The sequence below is a fragment of the Apteryx mantelli genome, chromosome 21, assembly GCF_036417845.1.
Source record: "Apteryx mantelli isolate bAptMan1 chromosome 21, bAptMan1.hap1, whole genome shotgun sequence".
NCBI classification, from domain to species: Eukaryota; Metazoa; Chordata; class Aves; order Apterygiformes; family Apterygidae; genus Apteryx; species Apteryx mantelli.
The window spans coordinates 10571360-10586096 of record NC_089998.1 but is presented as its reverse complement, the minus strand read 5'-3'; the positions used below and the strand labels follow the sequence as shown (position 1 = coordinate 10586096).

The following is a 14737-nucleotide window of genomic DNA, read 5'->3' as shown; positions in this document are numbered from 1 at the left end:
AGCAGGTTTTGCCAAGCGAACAGAGCAAAGCTGTTATCAGTGTGAGCCACCTGCAATACCTCGCTGCCTCATTTCCATTTAAAAGGAATGCGCTTTGTAAAGAGATGTTTGGGGAAGACATGCTGATGCAGAGCTGCAATCACCGCACCACTGGGCAAATCCACGCTGCTGCTGAAACCCTGCTCACCAGCTGCTGTGCTGCGGAGGGCTGGCTCAGCTCCGCTTCAGGGTGGCAAAGGTCGCAAGAGCTGTCAAGGCCCAGAGACAGCCACCAACCTGAAGGCATCAGGATCGCCTCTGCAGAGCGGAAGGTATCCCCTCTCTGTCCTTGCCAGTGTGTGGAAGAAAGGGGGATCCAACTCTGTCCTGCAGTTCTCCCTGCATTCACCATGCATTAGATCCATTCCAGCATCACCTCTCAGCCAGGCTTGCCCTCCAAATCCCTCTGTCTCCTTCCCAGAGACAACTATTTGCCCCCAATATGCACACACATCCCTGGAGGGATCTCACCTCCTCCTCCTGCACCACAAGCCAGACTAGACCAGCCTGCATCCAGGCTGAACAGCAAACGATCTGGGCCTTGGTCAGCATGGGCAGAGGCACATCTCTCCTTTCCAGGGGCAGGCTGGGCTGGCTCATGGTGACACTGTGTCATTAATGTCATCATTCCCAGGCTGGGAAGCACCCAGTCTGCTGCAGAACAGCCCCACCAGTGATCCAGGAGTGGGGGGTATCCATTATGTCACTGTTTGCAGAAACACAGCTGGTAAAGTGAGATGGGCAGGAGAAAGGCTAGAGCCAGTTAACGTCCACCAGTCTGTGTAAACACCCCTTTTATAACCAGGAGCACAAAGCCAGCCCTCCCTCCCATGGAAAACAGGAGACAATGATGCCCATTTCACAAGGCACTAGGAAAGCCTAACATCTCTTACCCTGGCTGTTGCCTCCGCAGCGTGGTTGCCCACTGCCCTGTGAGGAGGGAGAAGATCAGTTAGCACCGAGTGTTGTGTGCCCATCAGAGCAACCCTAGAGCAGTCATCACCTGGGGCCTGGCCCAGGATCTGTTATGTTCACTTCTCTCAGTGCCTTTGCTGTAAGCTAACACTGGGGTAAGCTCCTGGCCTGAGGGCACAAGGAAGGGGCTCTGAATGATGCAGAAACATATTCTCTGGACCTGATCCACATTACAGGCCACAGATGCTGTCTTCCAAACACCAGATATGGTGGCACTGGGGGTGTTTCCATAGACAGGTTGCAGATGCATATCAAAGGGCATCAAGCTGTCAGACTTTCATTAGCAAAGGACATGCTGCTGGTCTACACCCTTCCTTGGCGACTGTATATACCCTATGGGGAGCTCTGAGTTGGAAGTCTTACATGGAAAACTTGCATGGGGCTAGCACCAAGCACATACCCTGCTGAGCTGACGAGGGTCTCTCCGATCTGGGAGCTTGCTATCCACCTGGTTTCATCCACGGTGGTGCGGGCGTGGGGCAACCTCCCAATATCCTTCACCGTCATGATGAGGTGGCGGGAAGACTTGAGCAGCTTCACTGCCTCGTCATGGGGGATGCTGAGGAAGCTCCTGCCGTTCACCTCCAGGATCTGGTCTCCTACCTGTGGAGTCAGACCAAGCATTAAAGCTGACAGCCAGCAACGGACCAGGCTGTAAAGCTTGGAAGAATCTGTATTTAGGATCCCAAGTCAGACCAGTCCGCCCAGTCCCCCTCTATAGGTTTGCAGACCCACTTGGTTAGAAATGGCCCCCCAACAATATAGGATCCAAGACCTCCAGCCCTGATCCCTCCTGTTGGTCTGGGAGGCCAAGAACCATCTGCTGAAACTATGAACCTCAGAGCTCTCTGTGCAGCATGGGGAGGTCAATTTGAGTGTCCCACCCCAACTTTCAATTCTATGTGAACTTTGGGGTCTGGGACAGCTGGGATTTCATCTCTCTCCTCTCATCCTATTTCCTCCCCAGCCTTCCCCTGCTGCTCCTGGTAGCTTTCATTTGTGGCCAAGGCCTTCACTGTAATCAGGGGCTTCCCTAATAGCCTGGCCCTATTCAAGACATAGCATTCATCTAGCATTTCTTCATCCCAGGTCCTCTTTCTCTTTGCTTCTAGGGCATTCAATGCAGCTCCTCCTCACTCACGTATCACAATTTGCTCCATTTCTGATAAAGCACCTCTTTTAAACTGCTCTTTCATATCTTTGCTTAACCATAGGCTTCTCTTCAGCTCTGTCAAAACACAGACTTATTTTCTTTATGCTGCAGTGCAAGCAGAATGAGACATTCTTTAAATAACTTAGTCCCTTCTTGGGGAAGAAGATGACAAAAGAAGGATGGGAGACAATTTCTGAAGCTAAAATAATAAAATGGAGAATCAATTCTAATTCTTTCAGCTCAGCCCATCTCATTCTGCTACTGTGTCAAGGAAACTTCAGAGGACAGGAGATAATTCTCTGGACACTTACAGTCATGCACTCCAGTGAGAAACAGTGACTGATCACAGCCAGATCTACGTGGTGGGCTGTGATTCTGCTGTCACCCAAGTCACAGGTGATGGGGGCAGGAGGCCCGTGGCACCATGCTCACCTTGTCAGCCACCCACCTACCTCAGGCTGTCTGAAACTGATGCAAACCACAGTCCCCAGGGTCCTGCTGGGGCAAGAGCTTTTTGTAAGCAGGACCTGACCCTGTCATCACTCACGTGCAAGGACAGTCAGCCAGTGTCCAGAGGTTGTTCCAGCTGCAACATAACTGGGCAAGGGTGAAACAGGGAGCACAAGCCAGAGTTTCAACAGGAGCATGACCAACCATTTCAGTTTGGAGGGTTTTGGCCTGAAGGGCTCCCATCAAAGCAGAGGCCACGATCCAGCCCCATGTGCACCCCACTCTGCAGAATCACCTGTGTGTCTCACTGCTCAAACTAACCCTGGGCCGTCCACTCAGGAAACACACCCACGCTCTGTTACTATGCTGGTATGTGTGTGTGGAGTTAATGTCTCATCTACCTTAGGCCAGTGGGCACCAGAAACTTTTCCAACTTTTCCCCTCTCTGATACGCCTTTCTGAACATCTCCCAGCTCCCCGGGAAGGCCAGCCCTCTGCACAGCGATCACATTCGGATCTCAGTCTGGCTCCCCTTGTCTTCCAGAGCTTACAGGGCTGTTTGCATTAGGTAATCCCATCGCAGGGCACACCTTCAGCCAGAGACGCATGCCTCTCTTTCCGACTCTCTTGTCATCTTGTTGCTGTAATCTGCTCAGCTCCTTAAAGTGCAAACTGCTCATTTAATTGCACACCTGAACGGCAACCAGGCTGCTCTGAGACTGCCTCATTGTCCGTGGGCTGAGGAGAGCTCCACAAAACCCTGACAGCTGAAGAAGGAAGGAGGCAAATGCCTCCCTGGCCCAGTTCCCGGGGGTCGGTTCAAGGCCTGCAGCTCCACCTTGCCATTCAGAAAGGGGCTCCCTGGCACCGAGAAGCAAGTGAACAGGAGGGGGAATTAGCTGATAGATACTAAAGAGGGGCCTGAGGCACTCCTGACCACTTGTGTTGGGAAGGTCTGTTCTGCTCTGCTCCTTGCTCATGGCAAATGCTTGGACACACAGGGTAGTACATGGTGATCTTTGTACTTCTCTGGTCTTAAAAAAGCCCTTCTGACAGAGCAGGTGTATAATTAGCTACATTGATCTAGGCAGGAGCAACCAAGATTTGTGGATGCTCTGGATGCAGGAGAGATGGCACAGGATCTCCATGAAAAGTGATAGTGAAGGAAAAGACACAAAAAAAAATGAAGGACCCTGAGGATTACTGAACATCCAGAAGCTGAGGAAGAGAGAAGAAAATCCTAAAATGCCTTTAGCAGCAATGTGAGAGTGAACCCATGAAAAGCCAAGATCTGCCAGCAGTAACTGATTTGGTTGGTTCAGACTACAGGTGTTGGAAGGGGCTGATAAAGGTGCTTTGAAGAACCAGGCAGGACTTCACAAGTGGCTGAGACATGACTGATGCCTCTTGAGTGAACAGAGCAGACACATGAAATGACAGCTGATGGACTACTGCTCAGTGTGCAGCTGTGATTTGAGAAAGATTAACTAAGCCCACAACAAAAACACATGATGGAAAATTGTGGGAAGAAACCCATCACAAATAGCTCTAGAACTAATGTAATGCCATAATAATAATCCAAGTGATTGCGCGACCTTGCTGTGAGCCCTGCCTGCCAAGTAAGGAGAGGCAGGAAGGAAAGCTCAAGAGAAGGGAGACAACAATGATTAGTGGCATATGAAGGTGTCTGTGAAAGGAGAGATTGAAAAGATTATGCCTGTTAAATTTAGAGAGGAGATAAATGTGTGGGGACATCATGGAGGTACAGAAAATAATGCCGGCAATAATGAGAAGTCAAGAGCTCCTGCTTATTCTTCCTCCTAATGAAAGGACAGAGGATGCTTGGTGAGGCTGGAGTGCAGCACATGGGAAGGGAGCTCAGACTGGTGCTGATATGCAGTGGGACAGCTGCACAGCTAATGAGGCAAAAGAGTTGGTGTAGATCAGAGATAAACCCAAGGTTCTACGGCTAGTCAAGATGGGAGCCAAGGCCTCTGAGTCCCAGAGATGGGCTGATGAAGGATCTGAGCCTGAAGTTCAAAGGGAAGAGGGAACACGTGACAGATGCATTGCAACAACCACTGCAAGGCCCTGGCTGTGGCAAAGCTGGGGTCCTGCTGCACCTTCTCCTTTGGTTCCAATAAAAGGCTCAAAGCAACAGGCCCTGCAAAAGGAGCCGTTTGTTCTCAACTTGCTTTTCTCTCCTCTGGTTTTGCCATGGAAGGAGGAGACACAGCACGGGCTTGGGTCAGACTCAGCAGGTTATGACAAGAGGACGGTGGCCCTTCGCACCAGCTGGCTGGAGGGGAGAGGGCAGAGCTGTGTCAAGGCAGGATACTCACACCTGGCCCCAGTGGACTGCGGAACAGATGAGCAGCCAGAATCATGTGCCGGGGATGTGAAACTTCACTGCTCTGAGAGACAGGCAGCCTGGGGCCAGCCCTGCTTCCACAAACCAGAGGCAGAAAGAGACCCAGAGACAGCTCGCTCCATCTGAGCTGATCCACAGAGACCAAGAAACAGAAAGGAGGAAGGGAGAGAGCCCTAGGGAAGGCAAACACCACAAACGACCACATTCCCAACCATCGACTCTGGAAAGACCTCACATTCCCTTCAAGCTCTGTCAGCTTTAAACCAACTGTCAGAACATTGCTAACCACCAACAGAACAAGGAGCGTAAATTATGCTGGTGACTAAACTGCCAAGAGAAATACACATTCAGGTGTAATGAGTATCATCTCTCAGGTCATTTTAATGCACCAGACAATTCACACTGGAGTGGATTTTGCTGCTAGAATAAGGAGTGCTGGGTTCACTGCAGCACTGAAACAATGAAAATTCAAATTCTATTAGATAGCTCTATTGAAATTATGAATCTTTAATAGTTTTTCCTATCAAGGATTAAACTTTCATGATTTTTTGTTCAAGACAGTTAAACAGATTTAATGAGCCATTCTTTAGATTCTCTCCTCAAGAATGGGACAAAAGGAACCTGGAAAGCCCTCCCAATAACAGGGACCCTGGGGCAGGATGTGGAAAAGAGGAGAAAAGAACATCATGAGTCCTAAATTTATGAGCAAACTCATCACTGCAGGTGCTGGAGCAGCAGAAAAGCACAACGTGGTGGTGTAGTACAGCAAAGGTGTTTCGCCTGATACAGCTAAGCATCGAGGTGAGGACAGCCCAAATCCAGGACAGCGATTGCTCCGGCGGGCTGTTCTGCCAGTGGGACACTGCCTTCGCATCAGGAGCACTATGGAGCAACCTTGCATCTACCATTGATCTGCTGCATGGCCCTGGATCAACTACTTCATCTAGCTCCGTCTGTCCTCCATCGCTTCCTCGTTGTTTGTTCAAAGTCCTTCGCGGCTCTGTGGTCTCTTGCACTCCGTTAGTACGGTACCCACCACAGGAAGACCTCTACCTAGTGATCACACAATATTAAAAACAAGTGAGAATAACTTGCCACAAAATACTTGGATTTGTGCACCTAGTGCGGGGAAAAAAGACCTTGCAAGAATAACTGCTGGTGAAGGGCAGATAAAAGAATCACTGAACAATCCAAATGCCTACAAATCAGCCTGTCTGGATGATACACTCCTATTAGGGCAGGAGAGGATTTTTGCTAATTAACACAGATATAATCATTTTTTTCCTCCCAAACTCAAGGACAACTGGGAAAGTAACAAAAGACTGCAGAGATGCAAACGCAGCGTCTCTTAAAACAAAGGTTGACCCTGGCAAATTATTTGCTAGACACACAGATCCTAACCAGCACCGAATACAGGAAGAAATAATAAAACACACAAAAAAGTTAGACCTGGATATTTCAGAAGCAAATTTTCAATTGTGCTCAGAAAATGGCAGGGGAACATAACGGGACGTGCTGAGTGCCTGAACTCTTCTGAAAATGGAATTATTTTCATTTCCAAGGGAAAATTTACCCTGAAACAGGGGTTGAACATGACACACAAAAGGTGATAAACCACAAATGAGAAGCAGAAGTTTAGGAATAACATATCTTGATGATGGGCTTGGCTGCTTCTTCTGAAGACAGGCAGAATAACATGGCAAAGAGGGATGTGATTGAATCTTTCTGGACTTCAGACAAGGGTTCTGATATCCAAAACCTCTTAAAAATAAATCGGTTCAGGCAAAAATTCAGTCATGTGGACAGAAAACTATGTAAGATATTTTAAACGAGAGTTCATGTTAAACAAGACCAAATTGAGCTGGGAATAACAGGGCTAACAGCATGCCAAACAGTTTGGCATTAGCACTAGTCTTTAATGCCACTAATGTGCCTGAAGAGAGGTTAAATTGCACTCATGGACACCACTATTGCAGAAGGAGTCTCTCTAGCACAAATAATTAACAAAAGCACTCTTTAAGAAATTAAAAATATGAGTGGGAAAAAGTATGAATCAATTTGGAAACAGCTGAACTAAGAATTGGGGAAAAATAAATCGGTACTCAGCCTGGGAAACAGCTGGGCTGAACAGGCCAGGGCAGACGATGCATGTCAAGCGAGGCCAACACACCCTACCAGAAGGATCAGGAACAGATCTGGGAGCAAGGAAAGGGAGCAGAAGATGCCACATGCCGCTGAAAACATGGTCTTTTCCCCAAGCACCTCACAATAAAATATAAGATGAGGGACAAGGGAATGAAAGGACACAACGAGAGAAGACGGCCTCTTGGAGTAACCAGTGGCTTCAGCACTCCTGTGCACAGGTTTCTGGCAGCCTCCCCGAAGAGGAGAGATTTCGGGAGAGACGTCTATCCCAATAAATGGGGACATCATGTCAAGGACCCGTCCAGCTGCCTCTGGCACTGCCTTCGGTGGAAAGGTTACATCTTGCATACCACAACCACGCATCTCCTTACATTCCTCACTATATCGCTTATTCCCCAGCCTTTGAACCAGCCATGATGCTCTCAGTTTGTTTTTTCAGTATCTTTTTCAATGTGTAGACCCCAAAATACAAGCCAGCATTCCAGAGGCAGCTTCATGAATACCATTGATGATGTAAAATCATTTACCTTTTCCTATTTACAGTCTCTCTTTTTCTCTCTTTCTCTTGTATATGGACGTATATGGATTGTGGTAGCCTTTTTTTACCCCAACCTTTGTGCTGGGAACTCATATTGAGCTGTTTGTCTAAAGAAAGCTACGTGAAACCTGCTATTTCTCATGTAAAGGTCAAGGAGGAAAAAAAATGCTTAAAAAAAAAAAAAAAGAGGCACAATACAAGGCCAGAAAAAAATGAATGAGGGAAAAAAAAAAATCAGGACGTGTAGAGCCAGGATCTCCAACAGAACAGGCTTAGCTCCTGTACAGCATCACTACGTAAGTCACGGAGCAGGCAGAAATGACAGAAGCTGAAAGTAAACAAGACCAGCGCACACTTCTACTCTGCAGTCCTCTGCTAACCTGCATTTCTTCAGCCTGAGAACTTACACCCAGGCAGCATATTTTAAAACATGCCCGAAGAACACATTGTCAGACGCTTCGTGAATGAATAAACATAAAGGCGGCCACAGCCAAGAATATGAATATTTAAATATTGATTGGCTGCAGCGATCCAGCTTGTTTTCTGCTGGTACCTGCAGAGCGTTCTGCTTCGTGGCCATGAAGCCGGGGGAGCGGAGCGGTGGTATCCAAACCGGTGTGATTTTAACCTGTTGGCAGCAGCGGGGGCTAGATCTCCTTTTGGGATACCTTCCCTGTGGCCGCAGCCCCTGTTTCTGTAGCGGCTGAAAGCAAGTCTAGCTGTTAAGGCCTGAGAGGCAGTTCCTTGATTTTTACTGTTTTTCAACATCACCAGTTGTTCACCCTTTAAACAGTTAAAGAAAATTCAAAAGTGTTATTAAAACATTCAAAATTTCTGATTCGGAACCATGGACGCAAAAGGGATTTCTGGGGTACTTCTTTACCTAAAATGAAGAGTTTGACAAAATCAATTCAAAAAATTCTGGTAACAAATTCAGTGCTGTCCAATCTGTGGGGTTTTTTTGTTTTTTTTTTTAAGCAAATAATGTTTTACATAAAAACATGTTGCCCAGTCTTTGCTTCCTAGGAATTCTTGTCTCGTCTGTGCCCTTGTCACAGCACATCTCTTCAGTGCTTTAAGTCAGAGACAGATTTCCTAAAAGCCCAGTCCCATTTAGGCACCAAACTAAACGGAGTTTAAAGGTACCTCCAACACATAGGATGCTAAACTTCTGCAGCCTAGCCCAAAGCGAGTTACCCGAGGTCACAGTGAATCTGGGCTAGAGCAGAGAACAAAACCCAGGGCTTAGAAACCAGATTCAAAAGCTCATCATAAAGGAGGTTTTATTCCTTGTCCCTGAGATAATGCTTAAAAGGGCTGTAGTTACTTATCTGCTGACAAAACATTTCTAATGTATCTGGTGAGCGAGACAAAAAAAACATCAGGGGGAGCAGCATAACCCACAGAAGGACCAACTGCTGGTGGAACCAGCAGGAACCTGTCCATCAACTCCAGTAAGGTTGGATCGCGCCCACATCGAACAAAAACTCGATCTTTCCATTTTAGCGTGCAACAAGTTACCCGGAAATCACATTTAACCACCAGTTTTTCCCTGCTTGTGGTATCGCATCCCTTCTACCACCAGCTGGAGTAGCTTAGGGAGCGGGTGGATGCAGTCTGTACCAGACTGTGTCTAACAGCAGAACATAAAAGGCCTTTCTTTATCTCCGAATCGCAAACTAGTTCTGAATTTATGGCCTGTAGCATACACAAATCAGGGAGGGAAGTGTGTGTGTGTATCTGAAATTGCATGGTGCCTGACATTCAGGAAAGCACTGGGCTGCTGGCACACACAAATCAGTTACTAGAAAAAAGCACAGCAAGGAGAGACACATAAAGAATCAATAAGCGGAGGATCCAGTGTGAAAAAACGCTGGCTGCACAATGCCTCGCACAGAGACTGCCACGGTCCCGGGAAACCTTGTTCAGCAGAGTCGGAGGGGAGCAGCACGGATCACACCGTGTCCGTCGACGGCAGCGCGTGCGATTATCTTCTCGCCTTTGTGGCGCAGATGAAACGAGGTGGAGAGATAATGGCATGTATTATACATAACGATAACCAAAAGAAAAGCCATTAAAAGAAAGCTGCATTCTTGATAAGCCTGCTATGATTTTTCCTGCACGTATGACCATGCTGTGTGCCATTACCTGTGCTGAGGTCACCAGCAGGTTGACCGAACCAAGAAAAGCAGCAATTTTCCCGGTGCAGCGAAGAGAGGGATTTGGAAACAATATGGAAGCACCAAACATGAAAGCTAGTAGAAATAACCTTGGGAAAAAATGCAACTTTTTTCTTTTCCTACCTTTAATCTCTCAGGTATTTATGAGGTGGGGCTGACACTCTGGCCCTGGGACCACAGGCACTGGGGACATACAGGCTTGCTGCCAGATGGCTGGTCCTCTGAGTCAGCAAAGGGACCCGCACAACGCTCTTTACTGCTCTTTTAGGAAGAGGCAAATTGTCCTGTGCCTCTTACCATCTCTGTCTTTAGATCCTTGTGCCCCAGAGCACTGTCCCTGCTGCCCCTCACCACGACCTTGTGCTAACGAGCAAGCGTTCATCAACAGCCCCAGGAGATGGCTGGGTATCCTGACGCAGCGTGCAGACAGAGTGGTTTCAAGGTGGCCACCCCAGAGATGCAGTGTACGCTCCGGGAGAGAAGGACGGTCTGCAGGGAGCGGGGAGCTTACAGCAGCAGCTTTCACGTCTTTCTGATCTGTGGACCCCCTCCCTGCAAGGGCTCAGGCCCTTCAAGGGTGGGTTCCAGCCTGCAAACTGTTGCTTTTCCCAGTTATCTTTTGCAGCCCCTTACAAGCAGCCGTCTTCAGCATCCATCCCTCCCCTGTCATCTCTGCAGCACAGCCTGAGATTGCTGGATTAAAGGAATGGTGAGCAGAGAAAAACTCAGCCATCTCCCTAGGACACTCGCACAGCCCCTTATATCTAGTACCCAAACATCCCCTATCACATGGCAAGGCCCGAAAACCTATTTCCCTGCTGAGCACCTGAGAGAGAGACTAAGGCTCCAAGCCAAACCTCCAAATCAGAGGTATTTTCATTCTAGGCCTGAGAGTCAGCAGAAAGAAATGGGAACCTGCAGTGGACAATTAAGTTCAGAAATGGTTGAGTTACCCCACCAAATGCCTCCCTCTTTCTCCTTTGCCTGCAACAGGAATCCTGGTGACCTCAGTGCCCAGGTTACACATAATTTATTCGTTCCGAAGCAACTTGGGGAACTGTGTCTGTCCCAACCCAAACCACAGCCCTCTCCACCAGACCGTCCCTCTTCAGCCCACCAGCCCTGACAGGTTAGCACAGTGACTTTATCTGGCCATCTGGACAAAGCTGAAGGCTTGGTCCTAAACTCTCCAGGGTTGGTTCGGGGAGAGACATATCACTTCATGATACGGAGAGGGGATCAGAGCGGATTATTCTGCGATAATCAGCAGCCCAGCACTATTGCAGTCAATTGAGAGAATACCAAGGAGATTAATATCCATCAAGTCTTCACTGACACCAGAAGCAGAGATAACATCCAAGAAAACCCCCTCAGAGCCCACAGAACTGCACTGGCAAGGAAGCAAAAGGTGCACAATGTTTTTGCAGGGAGTTGGGTCATTCAGAGAGGAGAAAAACCTCAAAAAAGAGCCTCCGAGCTGTGAAGTAAAACTACAGCCTGAACCTGCATCTCAAACATGCCCCATCTATCAGCAGCACTGAGATACTCCCCGAAGTCCAGTGGCTCCCTTTTCAACTTATTTTACTAGGACATATAAAATCTTAATCCCCCAACGCCCCTTCTGGGCACAGCTGAGATCCCAGGACATCTCATCCTGTTCTGAGACCTGGCACAGCATTAAGGACAGGGGAGCCCAGAGGTGACGGGTGTGCGTGTGTAGATGATCAGGGCCTTCTACTCGTGAAAGAGATGCATGGTCCTGCTTTACAAGAGGTCCATAGCTAAAGTGCAGCCAACTCAGGACTAGAGCAGTCCCACCTCAGAGGGGTGAATACCAGCTCTCCAAGACAAGCCACAGAGCATCCTTTACGAAACCATTTGAATATGGAGGGAGCCTGGCATAGCTGGAAGTCACACCAGGTTAGGCTGCTGATAGATAAGCTCTGATCTAGCCCTGAGGCTGACCCTGCTGGGTCTGCTTGTTAAGAGACGACTCTTGCAAATGCCTGCACTGCAGGAGAAAACTAGCACGCACCTGCTCCCACTGCAGCAAGCCTGGCCTCCCCTTATCGTGGCAACTGAACACATTCCCTGCAGGCAGGCAAAGAGCACCTTGTGCAAAACTTGGCTTGCGTCAGCTCCATACATAATGGGTTCGGATTCGAGATGCAGGAAGAGGGCACAGGACCAGGAGTTTTAATAGAAAACTCTCCCCTGCCAGCTCAGGGAGGTGAGAGTGACTTTTTCTCTTCACCTGCCCAGTTTGGGCTGCAGCCTCAGACATCTACACTGCAAACAACCCCAGGCTATCTCAAGGTTGAGAAATGAGGTGTGGGAGCGGGCTAAAGCAGAAGGCAGGTACAACTTACTCCACAAGTTGTAAGGCTGCACTTCTTTTTGCATCGCATCCTTGCTCCCTCCGGGGCTTAGTTTCCAAAACAGCTGAAAACTTGCCCAGAAAAACCATCCCCAGAAATGCAACATTTACCTCTCTGCTAAGAGTCCTGCTTAGCCAGGGGCTGAAGGGCAAGAACAGCAGCAGCTGTGCAGCGACATGGCCTTGCCCTTGCATCCACAGTGTGCGATGCTCTCCCTCCTGCACCAGGCCACTCTGGGGTCATTCTTACCTTTAAGCCAGTGCTCTCCGCTTCAGAGCCTTTATCCACACCAGTGATGTAGATGCCCAGGGAATACTCTGCCCCTCCTCTGATCATGAGGCCCAGGGACTTCCCTTCATTCAGGACCAGATTCACCTGCAGAGGAGGAGGAGGAGGAGCAGTGATTCAGGTGGCATCTGAGAGCTGCACAAAAGCAGCCTCAACTCCAATGCTTCTGACAACAGCCATGTCCCCCCTGCTGCCACCAGGTCTTACTCCAGTTTAGTAGTGAGCAGCGCACACCCTGGGACAAAGCCATCTCTGTGGATGCCTCCACAGACAACTGCAGCCCCAGACATAGCCTGAAACCAGAGTTATCCCCTCCCTGCTACAGCCAGCTCCTCTAGCAATGCAAAGGAGGGAAGAGAGCAGGTTTAGCTTCTTTTATGGCTTCCTATGCTGGTCCATCTCCCCACACCTAGAGGTTAACAGAGTTGCCTGTGGCTCAGAGGATCCTCTAGAGATAAATGGGCCTGCAGGATGGGCAATACCCTGTGTGCCAGGAGAGGACAACACCACTGACCACAGACTAAGGGGAAAGACAGAAGGGGTAATGCTTCTAAAGGGGATATTTTCCAGTGGAATACAGAGAACATGCACATCATGATTTAGTCGTTTCATTTTTTTTTTCCCCTCACATTTTCAATGACTTGGAGGGCCAAGCAGGGTGGAAGACCAGATCATGTCGAGATGTGGGAGACACTGCCTCATTGAAAGGAGAACATGGAAAAAGAGAGAAAGATGGCAGAATGACATCCAGGACCTGGGTGGCAAATCTGGAACAAAACATTGGCCTGGAAGGATGTTAATATGAGACAGGCACCAGACAGCCTCATGTGGAGCAAACGATGTTATTTCAGGAGGGGTGTGGGACTTAAGAAAGGGGCCACGACTTAGCTAGGGACTGAGACCATTATGGGGGTTAGGGCCCAGCCAAGATATCGGCCAGACAAGGGACTGCCAGAAGTTTTGTTGGGTACCACCTTCCTCCTCCCATCTGTTCCACAGCACAGCTGCCTCTGCAGAAAATCAGCAAAAATCGTCAACTAAAAAACAAGGCACAGGTTTTACTACAGTTTACGGCAAACACCTTCGAGGTCCAGATGGAGTAGCGGACGGAGCTGCGTTGACTGGATGCCAGCCTGCTCAGGCCCCCTTTATCCCTTTGAGGGCTGAGACCTAGATCTCACAGGACATGCAGAGTGACAAAACAGCACTAAAAAGGCCCCTTCTGCCCCACTGCAAATCTCAGAAACAGGAGGAGAAAAACGAGCAAGCGAAGGGAGAGGAAGGGCATACAGCCAGGCTAGCTGTACACCCTCCACGTCTGTTTGCCAGACAGGCAAGGCAGCTGCTGTGGGATGATCAGATGGAAATACCAGCTCTGGAGGAAGGATAGGATCCAACTACATGAGGGGCAATGAGCGGCCAGAGGAAAAGTCAAGAGAGCGGACAGGAACTTGTGGCCAAGTTTCTAGGTACTTAGCTGAGAGAAATCCCCATAGCGCCACTGACATTGATGGAGCGATGCCAGCCAGCGCTGGCTATGAATTTCCCACTGCTGTCGAAGGAAGCGATGCTCTGATCCCAGTCCATCCTGCAGTCCTCGTCCAGGAATGACCTCACTGCTTGCACAAGGACTGAAGCAAGTCTTGTATCTCATAGCCATGCCAGGGGCACCAGGCACCACCTTGCTGGTCTCAGCAAACAGCGCCTGGTGTCCCTTGTCACTGTCAAAGGCGCCAGCACCAAGTGATGCCGAGGAGGTTAAATTCTCTTCTGTATCCAGTCCTGCCTGTACACTGCATTGCTTTGGTCCCAATCCTCAGCTCAGCCTCAGGACCTGAGCAGAGATTAGACCTCCAGGTCCTAAATGGGGAAACTCAAAATGCCTGGGCAGCTCGCAATCACTGCTGGAGGAGGAGGAGGGCACCCCCATGTATCGACGAGCCTTGCTCCTGCAGGGATCCAGGATCCCCTCCGCCGTAACAGCACGTCGGCAATAACTCAAGCTAAAACATACCAGGACGTGCCACCCGGGCACCCACCTGTCCTTGGAGCATGCCCGTGGCATAGAAGGCTTTCAGGAATCCTCTGAACACCCTGTGCCTTATTACCTCTAATTAATAATGCTGGGACAGATTTTCCATCTGTCCTGCCCAGAACAGCCAGCACATACCGCAACAGGTGTTCAGTGTTTTCCACAGACCCCTGACAGGTAAATGTATG

At 49.0% G+C, this 14737-nt stretch overlaps 1 protein-coding gene across 3 annotated transcripts in view; it reads right to left on the bottom strand.

Moving 5' to 3' along the window:
* The window catches only part of WHRN (whirlin), a 62758-nt gene that overhangs the window by 16236 nt on the left and 31785 nt on the right, over positions 1–14737 (bottom strand). For 2 of the 3 annotated variants that reach the window (XM_067309119.1, XM_067309118.1), the window contains exons 3-5: positions 12479–12604; positions 1415–1617; positions 933–969 (exon numbers count right to left, since the gene is read on the bottom strand). In XM_067309119.1, coding sequence (XP_067165220.1) covers positions 933–969; positions 1415–1617; positions 12479–12604 — 366 coding nt within the window. The remainder of the gene's footprint in view (positions 1–932; positions 970–1414; positions 1618–12478; positions 12605–14737) is intronic. The other variant, XM_067309120.1, reaches the window with a different exon arrangement.